The 21,332-nt window shown below is 36.3% G+C and overlaps 1 protein-coding gene across 3 annotated transcripts in view; it reads left to right on the forward strand.

Annotated features, from left to right (window-relative positions):
- Window positions 1-17,893, forward strand: part of LOC137239433 (zinc finger protein 782-like) — a 123,684-nt gene extending 105,791 nt beyond the window's left edge. For all 3 annotated transcript variants that reach the window (XM_067764739.1, XM_067764737.1, XM_067764738.1), the window contains 4 exons: window positions 2,761-2,930; window positions 8,582-8,747; window positions 17,001-17,084; window positions 17,279-17,893. In XM_067764739.1, coding sequence (XP_067620840.1) covers window positions 2,761-2,930; window positions 8,582-8,747; window positions 17,001-17,084; window positions 17,279-17,466 — 608 coding nt within the window. In that variant the 3' untranslated portion in view covers window positions 17,467-17,893. The remainder of the gene's footprint in view (window positions 1-2,760; window positions 2,931-8,581; window positions 8,748-17,000; window positions 17,085-17,278) is intronic.
- Window positions 17,894-21,332: the final 3,439 nt, after the last annotated feature.

The following is a 21,332-nucleotide window of genomic DNA, read 5'->3' on the forward strand; positions in this document are numbered from 1 at the left end:
CCGAAATGGTGTCCACCTATAGAACTATGGCCAACTCCCTTTTAAAATACTATTTAATACCTTCCATTTGATACCCATCTCATACAAACACATTCCAGGGTTACCCTAGGTTCATTTTCCTACATGGTTATTGTCCCTTATTTTGTATGCAAAGCTCTCAGCTGAGTATGTAATGTTCGGTTACGCCCGAATTTAGCCTTCCTTACTTGTTTTCTTTATCCTTATCTTTATCTTCATTTCCATATCGCTCCCCATATCAATCATCAAAATCATTTTAATTAGAGTTGACATATTCTGAGATTTTTTAGAAGCAACGTGATTTGTGAATATGACTTTTCGGTCACAGTGATTTTTATCAGTGACTTTGACCCAATCTTAGCTGAAGTCACAATAAAACAATCAGCTGCCACAATATGAATCCATAATGCCGTGATTAGGTCTGTAATCCTCCGCTATATGGACAGTAAGCTGCGAGGGAGGGCGCTTACATAGCTGACTATGTAGCTGCGTATATGCTGTATACTGTGACATCTATAGTTGTTTTTGAGGCGAGAGATGTGGTTAGGTCGGTCGTTGGCATCGCAGGTAAACTTGCTAGTAAATGAGTCGCAGTAGGACAGTTACGGCGATGTCTCGAAGATTTCGGAACGATTTACTGTAATATTTCAGTCGCTGTGACCAAATTACAGTTAAATGAATGCTTGCCAGCTTTAATTTATTTACATCTCTATCTTCATACCTATGTAAGGACGATTTTCAACTTATATGTAATTTCGAGCTCCATCTACATTTTTCTAGCCTACATATCTTCATAGCATCGCCATCTCCCTTTCCAACAACGTACCTCTCGCTCTCTGCATCTCTCTCACCCTCATCTTCATAATTAATCAACTAAGCCTCTCTCTTTTCCCCCATTACCTTATCTACCTCATACTTTCACCTTGAATCGACCTCTGTATTCCCGAAAAGAAGTTTTAGGGCTTACCGGAAGCTAAAATGTCGCAGTTTTGAAATTTGCAATAATTTGGAGCTTATCACTGCCATATACAGATAGAAGGTCACGAAGAGGCGTATGAGTTGGCAAAGAAGGATGCAACACTCGATGAGTCGACGGTAAACGTTCCAATACGTTTGGAAGAAATCAAATGTAGACAGGCGCGGGGCTGCAAAATTTCTAACATCATGTGCAAATCCTATGACATGAGGCTCCCAAAGTTGCTCGTGTCTCTAAAGAGACAAGACTTAAGGCTTGCGATGGTCATAATAACTGGATACTGCCTTCTGGCGTCACATGCTTATAAGTTAGGCCTCGTCAGTAACAGCGATGTAGGAAGTGCGTGTTTCAAGAAGAAAGGGTTGAGCATGTTCTCAGCTACATACTAGGCAGCTAGTAAGCCGAAACTGAAAATCGTGAAATAAAAAGAGGCTCGATCAACAGTAAAAACAAAATTAAACCTAAAAACAACAACAATATATTTTGTTTCTAATTATTTTTTATTTTTTCATTATGTTTCAGTCGAAGGAAAAACTACAAATGATGAACGGTGGATGTGGTAGAGGGAGTGGGAGTGAGAGCTGAAGTGGAAGTGAGGGCGGAAGTGGGAGTTGGAGTGAGATAGTAAATGGCATTGAGAATGGGAGTGGGAGAGAGAGGTAGATAAATGGAATAAAAGATGGACAGGAATAAAAGAAAAATGAAGGATAAAAGAAAAGAGAATGGTATAGAGAGAGAAAAGGGAGTGAGGCTCACTTTTTGAATGTAGGCGAATCAATTTCCGGACAGGACAAAGTCTGCCGGGTACATTAGTTATTAACAAGTGGCAATTTAATCCATCACTAACACTATGCGACAAAATCAACTTTTTTTCCGGGTATTGGACTAAACCAACTTTTTTGAGGAGATTGAGGCTTATGTATAAAAGGTACTATCTTCGTTTTTCGAAGTTAGCCTCCAAAAAATAGATATCGGCTTTCGAAGTTCGAAATTCTGCATTTCGAAATTTTATTTTTATTTTTTTTTTTTGTTAACGCCTTCAGCAAATTAAAAAAGGAAAAATATGGTCGTGGTCCGCTCTTTTCCCTTATTTGAAGGGTTGAATTCTTTTTGAGAAATTTAGTATAACAGCTGTTATACGAGGTGAAAAGTCAGATAGTCCCATGACAGTGGCTACTACTTTCATGTCTGCACATACTCTGCACTGGAATTGCTCGTACTGTAATTTTTCAAAAAAAGAATTCAGCCATTCAAATAAAAGAAAAAAAGCGGACCACGACCACATTTTTACTTTTTTTAATTTGCTGAACGCGTTAACAAAAAAATTAAATTTCGAAATGTAGATTTCGAACTTCGAAAGCCGATATCTATTTTTTGGATGCTAACTTCGAAAAACGGAGATAGTACTTTGTCTACTTAAGCCTCAATCTCTACAAAAAAGAGGATTTGGTCCAATACCGAGCCGGCTGTTGCACAGTGTAATTATAACCAAAATTTAGATAATAAGCAATTGTTCACTTAGCACATAGAAATGAAATTATCGCCTAAAATTTGACCACCCTAATATATGTATGCGAGTATTTAAACCAATGCATTATGTTGATGGGAGGAAGATGCTGCTTTTTTTTTAACTTCATATAAATGCAACTTTGCAGTAACTCAAAACGAATATTGATTACAATTTTTGCGCCCAAAAATGTATGACATTAAGTTTTGAATGTATGGTACTTATATTTGTTTTGCTTTTTTTTCGAAAAAATTTCCAGGTGAGAAACCACATGTGTGTATGGTTTGTGGGAAAGGCTTTAGTACGTCGAGCAGTTTGAATACGCATCGGCGAATACATTCGGGCGAAAAACCGCATGAATGTCAAGTGTGTGGCAAGCGGTTTACGGCCAGTTCCAACTTGTACTATCATCGAATGACACATATAAAGGTAAGAAGGAATTTCCAGTATTGTTTATTTAACATTGCAGCATTTAAATATGTAAAAAGTTTATAAACAATTGAAAAATGTAAGCGCATCATAAAAAAATAAAACTTGAAAATGCAAGACACTGGTGCTGCACAATGGGGCGTATATTGAAAAATTTGTTTCAAAATCAATTTCTGTTAGGATAATGTTCCCATTTCTGGTACATAAGTAGCTTACTAGCTTGGTCATACTATTAGATACCTTTTTATACCCAGCTGTACTTGTACACAGGGTATTATAACTTTGATTGGATAACGGTTGGTTGTACAGGTATAAAGGAATCGAGATAGATATAGACTTCCATATATCAAAATCATCAGTATCGAAAAAAAAATTTGATAGAGCCATGTCCGTCCGTCCGTCTGTCCGTTAACAAAATTTGGTACACGAGCTTATCCCAGAATAGATTGGTACTGAAAATGAGCGAAATCGGATGATAACCACGCCCACTTTTTGTATATATAATATTTTGGAAAACACAAAACAACTGATTATTTAGTAAATAATACACATAGAATGTTGAAATTTGACGTGTGGGCTGATATTGAGATTCTTGATAAAAATAATTTTTTTTTTAAATGGGCGTGGCATCCACTTGTGATAAAATCAATTTTACAAATATTACACAGGTCAACAAAATAAGAGTTTTGGTTTGGTGGAGCTCTACTTGTAACCAAATTTGGTAGTACTCGGTACCCTGATAAAAACTGTATACTTACTTTTTTAATGCTACGTACAGTTTTCTAGATAGAGTCAAGAACCCCTTTTTAAGAGGTTAAGGCATGTATGGCCCCATAACTTTGTTTCTGTTTATTCTATCAACACAGATGTCGTTGAAAAGAGTACATTTCGCCGCTTCTATCAGTATACAAGTTGTTAATATGTCTTCACAAATGTCATAGAAATTGCCAAAATAATGCGAAAAATTCAATTTTTTGTTAAATTTTTTCATTTTTAGTCACGGTTGTCTCGAATAATTTGTCAACCCGTGCATATGTAAATTATTTTAAAACAATCTCGTATTAATTCTGTTTTCAAAGACATTTAACTTTTTTATATCCGCATAGATCTTCCTGTGATTTTCTACTTTAGTACATTTCTACTGTGAAAAAATTTTTATTTTATAAAAATTGTTTCCTTCCCCTTTATTTTTTAAATTTTCTCTAATTAGTACTTTCGGGAGCGCGGTTTCAAGTGTTAGTGCCTTTCTATAAATAAGTAAAAAAAATTCAATATCATATCTTCATCACGAGGTAGTTGTGTCAATGACCCAAATGTGTTTTGCTACATTTGTAGGGAATACACAGTCCAAAAATTCAGGAAAAGTATAACAGATTTTACAAAAAGTTCTTATTTTTTGTACTTTAAATTACAAGTTGTAGACAAAAACAAGCCGTGGATACCTCGAATAGTTTGCAAAATGTGTTGTGAACACTTGAGACAGAGGATCAATGGTAAAAGAAGCCATATGAGATTCGGGGTGCCTATGCAATGGAGAGAACAAACAAATCACTTCGATGACTGTTACTTCTGCTGTGTCGATTTGCGTGGTGTTAATGTTAAAAAAATGAGATATCCAAACGTTCAATCCGCTAAGAGACCTTTACCACATTCAGAGGAAGCACCTGTTCCAACATTTTATTCTACCCGTGAATCATCGAATAGTGAAGTGTCTAGCTATAGTGATATCGAAGAAATAGCGTATACTGAGCCAACAACTTTTACCCAAGTAGAATTAAACGATCTAATAAGGGATCTTGAATTATCTAAGGAATCTGCAGAAGTGTTGGCTTCTAGATTAAAAGAAATAAACTTGTTGGCTACAGGTACGAAAGTGACTCTCTACCGTACAAGAGAGCAAGACTTGCTGCCATTTTTTAATTCGGAAAATGATATAGTTTTTTGTTCAGATGTGGAAGGCCTCCTTCTCAGAATGGGTCTTTCAGAATATCACCCAAATGAATGGCGTCTCTTCATAGACAGCTCTAAACGAAGCCTTAAGTGTGTTCTTTTACACAATGGCAACCAATATGGTTCAATTCCCATTGCTCATTCAATTAAATTAAAGGAAGAATATCAAAATATTGCACTTGTTTTAGACAAAATCAAGTATAACGAACACAATTGGAGTATTTGTGTAGATCTAAAGATGGTTAACTTTTTGTTAGGACAACAAAGTGGATACACCAAATACCCATGTTTTTATTGCCAGTGGGCTAGTCGTGCCAAGCACCAACACTGGACACAAATGGACTGGCCTGTACGTGAGATGTTGGAAATGAGAAAGCAGAATGTGATAAACCCACTTTTAGTTACAAGAGATTCAATTATTTTGCCACCCTTACACATTAAACTGGGTCTAATGAAACAATTTGTGAAGCCGTTAGATAAAAATGGACAATGATTTCTTTACATAGAAAAAATAAAAGCGAATAGTTTTGATGGCCCAAAATGATAAAAGATACTGATTTTTCAAATTCAATGACCAGTTTGGAACTGCTTGCGTGGAATTCATTTGTTGAAGTTACTAAAAACTTTCTGGGAAATCACAAGTCAAGTAACTTCTCTGATATTGTTAACAACATGCTAGAGAATTACAAAAACTTAGGATGTAACATGTCCATCAAAGTGCATTATATACACAGCCACCTTGAGCAGTTTCCGGAGAATCTTGGTTCCTATAGCGAAGAACAAGGCGAACGGTTTCACCAGGACCTAAAAACTATGGAAGAGAGGTACCAAGGCCGATGGGATCAGCATATGATGGCTGACTACTGCTGGGGAATGCAACGTGATTGTCTTGCCATACCTCATTCACGAAAATCACGTAAACGAAAGTTTTTATGTAAATAAAAAGTTAATTATAAAATAAATAATAAAAAACTGCTTTTTTCTCAGTAAAAATTTACTAAAATATAATATATTAGGAAGGTCTACGCGTATATAAAAAAGTTATATGTCTTTGAAAACAGAATTAATAGGAGATTGTTTTAAAATAATTTACATGTGCACTGGTTGACAAATTATTCGAGAAAACCGTGATTAAGAATGAAAAAAATTTAACAAAAAATTGAATTTTTCACATTATTTTTGCAATTTCTCTGAGGTTTATGAAGATATATTATATAGCAGCGGCGAAATGTACTCTTTTCAACGACATCAAAACTGTGTTGATAGAATAAACAGAAACAAAGTTATGGGGCCATACATGCCTTAACCTCTTAAAAATTGGTTCTTGACCCTATCTAGACAATTGTAAGTAGCATTAAAAAAGCAAGTATACAGTTTTTATCATACTACCAAATTTGGTTACAAGTAGAGCTGCACCAAAATCAATGTTGACCACTGTTATTAATCAAAAATCGTTAAACATATCGTAACAAAATTCGGCAGAGAGATTGCCTTTACTATAAGGAATGCTTTGAAGAAAAATTAACGAAATCGGTTAAGGACCACGCCCACTTTTATATAAACGATTTTTAAAAGGGTCGGGGACGAATAAAATAAACTATATCTTTGCAAAAAAGGGCTTTATATCAATGGTATTTCATTTCCCAAGTGGATTTATAACAACAAATAGGAAAGCCTTCAAATTTAAAAAAATGAGCTGGCACCCCCTTTTTATGACTAAGCAATTTTCTATGTGTCGGGAGCCATAACTCGAAGAAAAATTAGTTGGAATAGAACCATATGTATATGAATTAATGCGCAGCCTTGTAACACTATTAAGCACACAAAACAAACAACAACAGCATTTCAAATGTACAGCTGGGTATGGGTATGTAATGTTCGGTTTCACCCGAACTTAGACTTGCTTACTTGTTATGCTTAGATTATACATATGTATATCCATATTCTTCTTCTATATCAGAGATGCGTAGGAGAGTTTCGTTGAGCTTCGGAAACCTTTCCGACGTTCACCGACATGTCGTGTGAGCGTAGCGACAGAGATTCAGTAGAGCAAGCAGTCAATCAGCTTTAGCTTTTATTTTAAGCAGTAAACATCTCATGCATGAACTCTATACTCAAACATTATCCATGAAAACACATACTACCACAAAAACAAGTTGCGTTTATATTCGAAAATCTGCCGGCGTTGTGCACCACTGTTCTATATTCATAAATAAATGTGAATCTTCCTTGGTAGTCTTCTTTCTTCTACTGCAAGGGTTGGATGGTGTATATTGAAAACGGGGTTCAATGGTCCCGATCTAGCGAAGGTGTTTCCCGATCCTGTGTGTTTACGGCTAAGGGCTTCTTATGCTAATCTGCATCAAACGTTGTGTAGGCAAGTGCCGAAGCTCATCATAGTGCTTACGGAAGTGTTATGCGTGTTTGAAGCTACATCTGCGAAAAATTATATTCCTACCTATCATACTGTAACGAATTTCGGGAAATTCCGCTTATTTGAAACCTTCTGCTAACGTTCGAATCGATAAACTGTTGAATAAATCACTCCAATATTCTGTATTGCAAAATGGTCTTTATTAGACTACGTTGGGAGTAGTACAATTATACTTCACTTCGCAATTGATAGCGTGTTTAAATCAAACTGATTCTGACTACTCTACTTTTATACTCTCTATTGCCTCGTCCACCCATTTCTCCTAAGGTCTAGTAACTTCGCGAACTTCGTGCTTGGTTACCAGCCATATATGTACATGTATATTTGTAGTTTATAGTCTCTCGCATAGCCAAATGCGTGTGTATATGTGAGTACTACTTCGACTGATGGTGAGTATCTCTCTGCTGCCTTGTAAGTACATGTGTAAATGATTATTGATTTCTTTACGTACATACAGGTGGCTGCTTAGTATCGGATTATCACTTAGTGATGTGAATATTCGTCACAATATAAACTGTAATTTAGTCTAGAGCAAGCCCATTTTTTAAGAGATTCAGCCATAAGCAAAAGACTTCTTTCTCACTTTTTTCGAAGTCTGTTGCCTCGCATATTTCTCCAAAGGTCTAGACGTTTCAGCTTCTAGAATCTCCTGCTTGGTTACCAGGGAAATACATGTATATTTGTAGTTTATGCGTTTCTCATAGTCATATGCGTGTGTTTGTGTGCTTAACTACTTCGGCTGATGACTACATGTGTGTGTGTGAGATATCTCTTCGTCACCTTCTATGTATGTGTATAAATTATGATTTAAGTATGTGTTCATGTACACCAGTGTGGCTCGCTTTAATGTGTACACGTTCATAAGAGTGGCTGCTCCATGTTTTTGTTGTTGCGTGATTATTTACTAACAGCTTAGTGATGCTAATATTCGTCACACTATTTTTTTTTGCAAGTGTATACACAGATGTTATACGGATTCGAAATTATATCTTCGAAAAATTATATTTCTACCTGCCATATAAACTTATAACTTATTCAATTTATAACTATAAGAAAATAAGGTAAAGCAAGCCTATTTTTTAAGAGTTTGAGCTATATGTAAAAATATTTAGTACTAACTTCGGCCACCGAAATATGGGCTTTCAAAGTTCGAAACTGACAATTTAACTTTGTTGATAAAAAAAATGGGAGCATAGGTCGTAGAATCGTAATTGAAAATAATTAAAAAAAAATCACTAATAAATGTATTGACATTTTTTCATTGCAGGAGAAACCACATAAATGTAATTTATGTTCGAAGTCATTTCCAACGCCCGGCGACTTAAAATCACATATGTATGTGCATAGTGGCTCGTGGCCATTTAAGTGTAACATTTGCTTCCGCGGTTTCTCGAAACAGACCAATCTCAAAAATCATCTTTTTCTGCATACAGGTTAGTAATACATAAATTTTGTTATATATATTCATATAAACAAATATAAAAATATATATATTTAAATTGAAATTTAAATCTACATATATTTAGGTACACACATATGTATGTATGTTTGTATGTATATTTGTATGTATATAAAACTTGAAATATATAGACCATATTCAAGAAAGTAGTTTTCGTACAAGATACATGTATATATTTCATATAAAACTATAAAATATATCATGAATCAATATTTCAATAGCAACAATTCGATTACTGCTACTTATAAGTATGTATGTAAATAAGTTACAAGTACCTATAAGCATGTACTCAATCAGCTTAAATTTGTTTTCTTTTATAAATATGTGCATATTTATATTAGACCATGGTGGAAAACAATTTAATTTTTGATGTGTAAATTTCTGATGTGAAATCCTGATTGTAAGCGTAAGGTGTAAAGTCCGCGTAAGTGTTGGTGTCAGCGTAGCTTTTGTAAGTGGTATGCCAAATAGGGAATTTATTTACAGCGTAAATTCAGGCTTACGTTTGTGGTATTGGTATAGTGTGTATGAAGTATTACGGAATGTGTAAGCGTAGACGTGGAGGTACTGGTATATTGTATGGTATACCAGAGAGGGAGAGAGAGAGTCACTACACTGTAGTGTACTGTGGGAACAAGGTACGTGTTACGAGTTGATATGAGCAAAATCACACAGCAACTCAAGGCAAACACGTTACCTAGATATAAAGTTTCTAAGTTTCTACATAATTTGTATGCATTCAAGTGCATGAAGAGATGTATACACTGTTGTATACATATCTTCGTGCAAATGGCAAATATGCGTAAATACGTGATTTTTATTACTGTTACACAAAGTGTTTACAAAAACATAGCATGTGGTTAGGCATTCAGTTTAAAGTTGTAATATATTTATACTCAGCTGAGCAGAGCTCACAGAGTATATTAATTGTTCGCATAACGGTACCCCGTAACGGCATAAACTAATCGAGATACATAGATATAGACTTCTATATATCAAAATGATCTGGGCGAAAAAAGAACATCATTTAGCCATATCCGCCGGTCCGTCCGTCTGTCCGTAAACATGATAACTTGAGTAAGTTTTGAGGTATCTTAAAGAAATGTGATATGTAAGTTCCTGGGCACTCATCTCAGATCGCTATTTAAAATGAACGAAATCGGACTATAACCACGCGCACTTTTTCGATATCGAAAATTTCGAAAAACCGAAAAAGTGCGATAATTCATTACCAAAGACGGATAAAGCGTTGAAACTTGGTAGGTGGGTTGACCTTATGACGCAGATTAGAAGACAGTGGGCATGGCACCCCCCACTTTTAAAAGAAGGTAATTTAAAAGTTTTGCACGCTGTAATTTGGCAGCTGAGTATGTAATGTTCGGTTACACCCGAACTTAGCCTTCCTTACTTGTTCTTTTTAGGGTTTTGTTGGTTGAAACATCTTTATACATGATTTGGTTAGATTTATATGAAATAATAATTTGCAAACGAAGAAAAAAGTATAATAAAACAAAATAAAATAAATAAAATAAAACAAAGAAAAACGTTATTAAATTGAAAAAATGCTGCAATTTTAAATCAGTTTAAAATGAACTAAAAAATAAAATAAAATTAAATTAAATTTAAATGAATAAAATGGAATGAAAAGAATCAAAAAAACATAAAATTACAAAAAAAAATAAAATAAGATAAAATAAAATTAAATTAAAAAATTTAAATAAATAAAATGAACTTAAAAGAATTAAATGAATAAATTAACAAAAAAATAAAGTAAAATTAAATAAACAAAATAAAATAAAATAGAATAAAATCTGTTTAATAATGTAAAAATAAAAATTATATTTAATTAAATAAATAACATAGTGATTAAAAAAAATGAAACTAAATTAAATGAAGATAAAATAAAATACAATTGAATAAAATTAATAAATCAAAATTGGATAAAAAAAATAAAATTAAATTAAAAAAATGGAATCCATAAAATAAAATAGAATAAAATCAATTTAAAAAAATTTAATTAAATTAAATTAAAAAAAAATAAAATTAATAAGAAAAAAATTAAACATATATGATTAAATCAAAAACAAAATAAATAAAGTGAATTAAAAAAATAAAATAAAATAGAATAAAGTGAATTAAAAAAAGATAAATTAAAAAAAATTTAATTTAACAAAATAAGATAAAATGAGATAAAATAAAATAAATAAAATTACTTAAGAAAATACAAAAGTAAAAAACAAAAAAATAGAATAAAAAATTTAATTAAAAAAATAAAATAAAGCGGACTAAAGTAAAGTAAAAGAAAATAAAAAAATTTAAATAAGAAGAAATAAAATAAAATTGTATTTAATTTAAAAAAATCGGTTTTCAATCGAGGAGTTATGGGTCTGCTATTGAAATATTGCGAAAATGTACCGATATGTTATCAAATGTTATCGAAAAGCTCAAAAAGTTATCAGATACTCACAAAAAAGTTATCGATATGTTATCAAAAGGATGCCAATTTGTTATCAGCGTGTTAAAGAAAAGTTATCCATTTTGCTATCAAAAATTTATGGATTTGTTATCGAAAAGTTAACGATTTCCTATCGGAGTGTTACCAATTTTTTATCGCAATTTTATCGATTAGCTAACGACGAATGTTATGAAAAAAGTACCTATAAAACTTAAATATAAAATCGACGACACTTGCGTAACCCATCGATAACCAGCTGATAAAAACCAACAAGAAGACGATTACAAGCTGATAGTAAATTGTTATCAAACTGTCGAAAAAGTCGAAAACTCGACGATAATAATTCGCTATCAATAATAAACCGATAATAAAAAAATAGCCGTATTTTTTTACATGTATATACATCTATATTTGCGGGTAAAAAACGCTTATCATCACTTTGATAATGTTTAGATGACCCATCTAGCGGAAATGGTTAAATAACTAGCTACAGAACGGGTTGTACCGAATAGCAGAGACACGCACCTCCTCTGTTGGCCATAGTGTATAACCTAAAGCTGAATCGGTTGCGGTGAATAGTGGACCACACCATTTGTAGAGGTAAAACATAGAGCATTTCAGTAGCATCTGAATATAATGCGTATTGACATTTAGGAGTACAAATTTTCGGCACAGCAATTTCAGAAGTGTAGATAAAGTTACGCACTTCGCAGTCCATATAAAGTTTAAGTGCAAATGTATATAGATATAAGAAAAAAACACAGCTAATAACAACTGCGTTTAACTTCAACCGAGCTTCAAATAACTTAAAAAAAATTAGTTACCTAGACGTACATCTATCTGTATGTTTACACAACGAACTTAACGAGTACTTAGTGCTCATGCCTTTTGTGTTTTAAATATTAGTTTGAAAATTAATATATGCACTTAGGTTAAAAAAAATAGCAATTTTCTTAAATAGTAACTTAAAAGGAACAAACACTTGCACGCAAAGTATCAAACTAGAAAAATGTTTTCAAAAAATTACATTTATCGATTTTAAATTTTTAAGTTTTTGAAAGAAAAGTTTTTTTTACTAAACAAGTTGTTGTAACTCACCAAAGCAAGAATAAACAAAAGTATTACAAATAAATAAATAAAAAGCAGTAGGCCGATATAACAACAAAAATAGTTAAAAAAAAATATAAACAAAAGTTCCAAAATAATTTGGAAAATCAGGAAATATTTCTAAAAACATAAACATATCTTTAGTTAAGTATTTTGAACTTGAATTTTTTTTAATAAAAAAAGCAGACAATTTTATTTTTTTGAAACTGTCTAATGCACATACATATGCACATGGAAGCAGATAAAGTAATGAGTACAAAAATATAAATCACAGTTATATGCTGTCAAGTACCAGTATGCCCACATATCTACTCAAACACAAACAATTGAGTCTAGTGAAATTAAAATAATATTTTTTTTACATATTTACATTGAATAATTAGTGTACCTGCAATAGTAATATTTTTACGCGCGTGCGCATAACTATGTAAGGAAATTTTGCCTGTTTTTTCACATTCGTTTTTTGCAAAGAACTAAATATAATTTTAAAAAATTTATAACAGAAAAGTAAGTCTAAGTTCGGAAGAAGCTGAATTTCTTCTTCAGGAACGCTTTGAAGGACTTTAACACGCCCTCTCGCAAAGACTTCTTAAATTTTTCAGATAAATCTCAAAACTGCTGTGTATCATATATATTATTTCTAATTGCTGTTTTTATATACGGGTCTGTTTAAGCGACTTAAACTATGACTTTTTTCTTTCGTTTGTTTCATTAGCCATTGAGTGTGCTTGTAATTCTCAACTTGTTAGTGAAATATTCTAAAGATATAGTTTTAGTTTTTAATTTAAAATTGAGGTTCTTCGAGTAGAAGATGGGGTGCCTATACCTCAGAGCCCAGTGCTCGCCTCCATATCACATTTTTTTAAGGGTTCTTCAAATAGAAGATGAGGTGGCTCATTAGAGCGAAACCTCAGAGCCCCCAGTGCTCGCCCACAATGAATAAATACAAGAGGTTTTTCAAATAGAAGATGAGGTGGCTCATTAGAGCGAAACCCCAGAGCCCCCAGTGCTCGCCCCCAATGAATAAATACAAGAGGTTCTTCAAATAGAAGATGAGGTGGCTTATTAGAGCGAAACCTCAGAGCCCCCAGTGCCCGCCCCCAATGAATAAATACAAGGGGTTTTTCAAAGCAAAACAAGGTGGCTCATCCCGCAGCCAATACCTTGGAGCCCCCAGTGCTCGCCCCCAATGAATAAATACAGGGTGTAATAGGGGTTTTTCAAAGCAAAACAAGGTGGCTCATCCCGCAGCCAATACCTTGGAGCCCACAGTGCTCGCCCCCAATGAATAAATACAAGGTGTAACAGGTACATAGTGACCTCTCTCTAAATAAATTTAAAAATAACAAACAAATACATTAAAATAAAGATATCATAAATAAGGTGTACCGATGCTTTGCATCGTTCCGTATTTTATATACACCATAAACAAAGTAAAATAACATATAGTCCATTAAAATAGTAATTTATAAAAATAAAAAAGATAATAAATTTAAAAAATGCTTACTTGCAGTGGGCTTTGAACCCGCAACCCCAAACGTGTGAGTCGGGTACGTCATCCACTGTGCCACGACTCATACGCCTACAAGCACATCAAATTACTCCCTTATAACTCACACTAAACTGCTCGCCCTCAACTGCCCCACGCTTAGCTAGGGTCCCTTTCTCGCTCTTATTTTGAATACAAACCTATAAATAAAGTTTTGGTTGTAAAGATGGAGATTCGGGCTATTAGCGACCTTTGGGCAATTTTGGTCGTAGTGCTTTTGTTTAGCTATATTTTATTAAAATAATTTGTTAAAAATAAACGATTGTGAGCACACAAAGTAATCTATTTGTACTGTAGCACTATTGTGAATATTTGCACTGCATTACCGGCAGTTTCTATTGTACGCTAGATTGCAGCGCAGGATGTAAATTTTAATTGATTGACGGTAGTTGCTATTATACCCTAGATGACAGCGCAAGCTGCAAGTTAATATAACAGCTGATTTATGTTGATATTTGATGAGAGACCTTTATGTTGGTTGCGCAAGATGCGCGCGGGTCAGGCTCGTTATCATTATTAGGTCTCGAGGCAATGCAACCGGCGTTTGAGCCCACGCATTACCTTCATATCTTTAATACAAGGGAACCCATTCTAACAAAACCTTGTTTTTGGCTCCAAGATCGTTTCGGACTCCAATGCATTCGTTCACTAGCTTAAAAGTATTTGTGTACGACTTCAAGACTAATATAATGAGGATACTAATTAGTTAGTAGCTGTGCCGCCCGTACCCCAAAGAGCCGACCACAAGTAGCGCACGGGACGCCATTTTCATGCACATTTGTCCTGGAACCAATCGATGCATTTAGCTACTTTCTTAACTTCGGGCAGTATATAACTGCCCATAGTAAAGTTTGCTACTTACACAGGTAGTGCGTGACTGTTTCTTTGCTGCCCCTTCGTCGCAGCTCCTGCGAATGCTGTTAAAATGGATTCCTATTCTCTCGGCATGCCGGTTTGCTTGGTTATCTTGCAGGTGTCCGAGGAGCACCAGTTGGAGACTGCTAACTCCTTGAATCTGCTATATATATTTCTTTTGATTGATGTACATAAGTGGATGATACATCTTGATCACTCCGCTACCCCCAGCAGCGCCTTTGCTTTTGCAAGCACGTCTGCCTTTTCATTGCCCTCGATATTTTTGTGGCCAGTTACCCATATAACAGTTATGTTTACGAAGTTAGATGCGGCTTGAAGCGACATCTTGCAACTGCTGATGACCTTAGAAGAAGTGTTGGATGATTTAAGCGCCATGAGCGTTGCCCTGAGTAAATACACACCTTCTGCTTGAGTTCATTTAGGACCGACCTAATGTGAATATTTAAGAGGCTTTCCAGAACCTTCAGCGTGGAGGAGGTAAGGGTAATTGGTCTGTAGTCTTTAGCGTATTAATGTGATGTTATGCCTGCTTTGGGTAAGAAAATTACTTTAACCCTTCTCCTTCAGCCAGAAACTAATAGGCTCACCGAGTTTATGGGGCATCACCGAAGTGATACGTTAGCGCCAGGTGATTTGTTGGGAGAGAAGCTGTTAAAAGCGAAACTTATTTTTTCCCTGTTAGTGTGCGAGTTCAACAACCTGTGCAAAGGAAGCAGAGGACTCCGCATACCTCGGTTGACAGTCAAGCAGCAATTAAGGCAATAATCTCGCATAGCACAGCATCTAAATGCGTGTTAGAGTGTAAGCAGTCCCTGGAGAGAATCGGCACAGGGAGAAGCATACATCTATATTAGGTCCCAGGGCATATGGGAATAGATGGGAATGAAAAAGCGGATGAACTAGCTAAAGAGGGCGCATCCCTTGAAGCTTGCTCCGTGGACGTCCAATTAGATTGGGCGAAGGCGAGAGGTGCTCATAATCGACCAAGCGGGAAAGGGTTCAAGCGCAGGGCTGTAAAGTGTCGAAGATTATGCGTAGGTCCTACAACCTTAGACCAACAAAGTTGCATCTATAATTAAAAAGAGGACTGTAGACTCATGAAGGGTACGCTGACTGGACACTGCCTTCTGGCGTCACATGCCTTTAAATTAGGCTTGGTCAGTGATAGCAGATGTAGGAAGTGCGGGCTGGAGGAGGAAACGATCGAGCACTTCTGTGCTCGTGCCCTGCGCTTGCCAGGCTAAGACTCCAGCTATTAGGAGTGATACAGCTGTCAGATCTAGAAGCAGCAAGTGGCTTAAGTCCTAGGAAGCTTCTAGTATTTACCAAGAGGACGGAGTTATTTTATAACATAGGTCCTGGTTTTTGATAGGGGTTTTCAGTTTGGTCGTTAAAACAAACTTCTGGTAACACTACGGACTTATTCAGTCTATGTGAGGTCCTCATGCACCGGCCAGTTCAATCTAACCTAACCTAACCTCGGTCAGTTATGAGGCTACCGCAGTTTGGAAAATTAGTGTTCAAGAGGATGTTGAGTGATTCCTCGGCAGATTCCGTTCACAGCCATCCTCTCCTCTCACGAAGTGATCGTTGTGATGTACCTTGCACAGAATCTTGCTAAGCCTACATGAATCACGGCTGTTGTTAATCGAGGTGCAGAACGATTGCTAAGACTCTGATTTGGTTATCAGGACTTGGTATTCTTGTATTTCTTGAATGCCTCATTGTATGGTTGCCATATCTTCGTTATGAAAAATTCGTTGCATAGCTTACGTAATTTTGATCTTAAAGCTCTTACTTCACCGCTCTATCAAGGCGGAGGCTTCTGCTTTTGGATGCTGATCGAGGTAGCTTTGTTGTAGGATATTGTAAGAGCGCGCTCTAGATGAGGATAGTACTCGAGGAGAAACCTCTTTGTAAACATTCTGAGAGAACGTTTTTTCTACCACTCCACCCTAAATTACTTGGTGCAAGTCTCAGTCCCACCCGAACTTGATATTCTAATATGTTAAAATTTGCTTTTGCAAAAACAATTTACATATTGTAGATAACGCTTATTGCCATTAATAAGATTTATTATTATTAATTTAGGTGCATGTCTGTATGTATTTGTAGATATATATATAACTAGATTACTTAGATAAGCAAGCTTACTAGAAAATTAAAATAATATTTACAATAAATATAGATAAAGAAAAAAAATATCATAATAATTTCTTGTTTTTACATTGACATTGCAGGCAATAAGCCCCATGGTTGTGAATTGTGCAACAAGAAGTTCGCATTAGCGTGCAATTTACGAGCTCATATGAAAACACATGAAGGTAAGTTGAACTACCACATTTTTTCCATTACAACAACATATACCACCACAATGCACATATGAGCACACATACAACATCAACAATTTCAACTTGAGCACCTGTGCATGCGCGCGTATGTGTGTGTGTGTGGCTGTGTGCTTGATTGCGGCGCACTTCTAGAGCACCAGCATTAATTTCCATTCTTAACTTTTCAGGTGATCCACAAGATGAATGTGTACGCTGCGGCAAGGTGTACGTAACACTATTGCAGGGAGTCTGCACAAGGTGCTCCGATTCGAACAATTTAACTGACACTGACAACAAGACTGGTTTTCAATCGGGAGGCGATACAACCACAGAAGATGAAACCTCAAATGGCACAACGGAATGTAGTGACAAGTAAAAGGAAACAAAATGCAAAAAAAATTTCAAAAAAAAATTGAAAACGATAACGTTAAATACATACATGCAATCATGCACACAAACAAACAAACATACACTTACACACATACAAACACTCATACAAGGAAAATATGTAACAAAAAAAAAAAGAAACCAATTAACAAATATTTGACTGCTGCTGTAAATATATAAATACATACATACATACAAATATTATAAGTACTTTATGCTACATATGATGCGCGGGGCGTGGCGGGGGTAGCGCATAATTATGTTTGTATGCGCAAATAAGTAGATGTACATTTATACTCAACACAAACACTCTTAAATCTATTTATATAAGCTCTAGTCTTAAGGATATTTATATATATTTTTTTAAGTGACAATACAAAGCAAGTATAGCACAAGCCAATAAAATAGATACTGACGACTTTTTTTGTGTTCTAGTATATACATTAGACTGGGTCGATTTATTAACCGATATCGCGCCATCGATTTTTCGATAGGATTTGGGTTCAGGAAGAAAATTCCACTACGCATACCCAAAAAAATAATTTTCGAGCCTGCGAAATTTAATTTTTTTGACTTTTTTCGCCTTTTATTTTTAAGGTATTTTTCATGACCTACTAAAAAAATTTCATATGTATAGCCCGTCCGAACCATGCAAATTTTAAAATCAAATGAAAATCTTTTTAGTAGGTCATGAAGAAACCCTTAAAAATAAAAGACGAAAAAAAGTAAAAAAAAATTTAATTTCGCAGGCTCGAAAATTATTTTTTTGGTTATGCGTAGTGGAACTTTTTTTCCTGAGCCCAAATCCTATCGAAAAATCGATGGCGCGATATCGGTTAATAAATCGACCCAGTCTAATATTCATACATACATATGTACCTACATATGCACATATACACCTATTAGAATGGAAGTGTTTGATGTTGCACCGCGAAGCGCGCATTGCACAATTGCCGACGCTCATCTTGATTGTCGGCAAAATTTTGGTTTGTATTTTAAGTTTTTTTGTTTTTGGCTCATACTTAACTTGCTTTTAAGACAATGGATTATGTGAGTTTTACAGCTTGCGACATATTGTTAGAAACATCGACACACGAAGTAATAAGACTTTGCGAACAACTCGCCACTGTCACAGCAGCTTCGACGTACCAGAACGCATCGTGATTTTTTCGCCCGACTAAGTGCCTCGAAAGCCTTAAGCCAAAAAGACAAGCTAAGGACGTAGAAGTTACGACGAAGATGTTCGTCAGAGAAAAAGAGCACAATGGTGCTGCGAGCTTACACATTACAATCTTACACGAACTCCTACTAACCCTTGGGAAGGATGCGCTTGACGTCGCGTTGATTCAGAAGCCATGGCTCTCATCGGGAGGAAATGTTGCTGGACTCAACGCGCACGGATTTGCCGTTTACTACGCGCTATCGAATGAGGACATCGTAGTGGTGGCCGTCGATCAGAAGAATAAACAGGCCGTTATCCTGGCATCCTGCTATATGGCCTATAATGCGGAGGCAACACCGATGGAGTACAAGAGGAAGGACGCAAAGGGCAGTTCGTCATAGACTTGGATGCAAATGCGCACCACAATGCGTGGGGTGGTGGAGATGCGAATGAAAGAGGCGAGTTTCGATTTTGTCCTGCAAGCCAACAGGGGAAGTGTGTCTACATATGTATGTACTTAATATTACATTGAGCTCTGAACGTGATATATCAAGGTAAGATTTGATGGTTCTTGCTAGACCATACTTCTCCGACTATGCAATGACCTGAGTCTTCTTAGAAGACATGCAAAAGAAATGTTATAGCTGGCAAAGGCCGCAGAAAGAGTAGCGTGCTGGGACGACTATAGAGATCTGTTGAGGATCTACAAGCGTGAAACTTGCAGGCCGAAGAGAGGCCGATACCAAGACCGAATGGGCGGTGAAGACTTTCTCTAAGTCCCGGTCATGACACAAATTTCAAGCACAGAAGTCGTGGAATGGCTTAAAATAATATTCGGTGGGTGCATAAGACTGAGTCATATACCGCACTCTTAGAGGACTGTTCATATAGCTTTTCGACCAAAGTTGGATAAGAGCAGTCAGAGCTAGCTTAACATCATTGCTGCTCAAAGAGAGGCTGATAGATATGTACATAAAGTCAAATGCGGATGAAAAACTGCTCTCCACAACACGGTAGACACTGCACTACCAAGGGTCATAATAAAATATAGAAAGCCCGGGAATATAAGGGGTCTGCCTTAGGAGTCATCTTGGACATTGCCGGGGGTTTCAACAATGTCTCTAAACGGCCGATCATGGATGGTCTTATTTACTGGACCCGTCAAACTTATGGCTTACGCGGATGTCGTGGAAAGTGTCTTCCAACGGTTGGCTCATTGATGTATCGGTACCTTCGGGATATACATACCTGGGCATCTAATGTAGGGTTGACAGCGAATGCAAAGAAGACGGATATGGTATTGTTTACTAGTAGGGGTTACCTGAGAATTACCGTGAGAAACCTTGCACAAATATCTAGGAATCATTCTAGATAGTAAGTTATCGTGGAACCTCAACGTGGAGGAGAGGGCGTAGAAGGCCTCGACGGGACTTTATGCATGTAAAAGAATGCTGGCATGTACGTGGGGTTTATGCCCTCTCTCTCTCATTAAGGTTTTAGAGCGATTGTATAGCCTATCCTTTACTATGGAGTCATTGTTTGGTGGAAAGCTACACAAAAAAGAACCATCTCAAAAAATTAGGTATGTAGCTAGCATTACAGGAGCCCTGAAAAGAGCCGCCACGGCTGCATTGTATGCCATTATACACATTCCACCTGCAGACCTGGTGGCAAAGAACATAGCGTTAACAACTGCGACGAGGCTCAGTGCCTCGTGGCGGATTATATGGCCATACTACTATACTTTTATATTGACATCCAAGCAGCAATTAAGGCAATAATCTCGCATAAGAATCGAGACAGGGAGAAGCATATATCTATATTGGTTCACAGAGCATATGGGAATAGACGGGTATGAGAAAGCGGATGAACTAGCTTAAAAGTGCGCATCCCTGCTCCTTAAATGTCCCAATTAAATTGGGCGATATTAAGAGAAGCCGAGAGGTGTAGTTGATCGACAAGCGGGAAAGTCGTCGCTATAGTGTCGAAGATTATGCGTAGGTCTTACAACATTAGGTTACCACAGATCATTAAAAAGAAACGACTGTAGACTTATGACGGGTACTCTGGGGACACTGCATTCAGGCGACACATGCCTTTAAATTAGGCTTGGTCAGTGATAGCAGATGCTGGAAGTACTGGTTGGAGGAGAAACGATCGACCACGTTTGGTGCTCGTGCCCTGCACTTGCCAGGCTAGGACTCCAGCTATTATGAGTGACGGCATAGGTGGCATAGGTCTTTGAAAGCTTCTAGTATTTGCTAAGAGGACGGAGCTTTTTTATAACATAGGTTCTGGTTTTTGATAGGGTTTTTCAGTTTGGTTGTTAAAACAAACTTCTGGTGACACTACGGACTCATTCAGTCTATGCGAGGTTCTCATGGACCTGCCAGTTCAAACTGACCTAGCCTAAGGAAAAAGCCAACATGCGAGAAACCACAGCGTACCGTGAATTTCCCACTTGGCAGCTAATCACAAGGTCAAGAGATCGGACCTGTATAATGGCTGCGCAAGCCATGCAAGTGCCCACAATGCTCCCTTTCGAGTTATCACCACTCAGAATTTTTCTTGCCTCTTACGAACGGTATACCTACGGCGGGGATATTCTACGACCTCTTACTCGCAGTGGGAACGCCTTAGCATAGTAAGATGTAATTTTTCTGTATGGCGAACTGTGTTGAAATAGCTTTGCC

Source organism: Eurosta solidaginis, chromosome 2 (genome assembly GCF_040869045.1).
Source record: "Eurosta solidaginis isolate ZX-2024a chromosome 2, ASM4086904v1, whole genome shotgun sequence".
Taxonomy (NCBI): domain Eukaryota; kingdom Metazoa; phylum Arthropoda; class Insecta; order Diptera; family Tephritidae; genus Eurosta; species Eurosta solidaginis.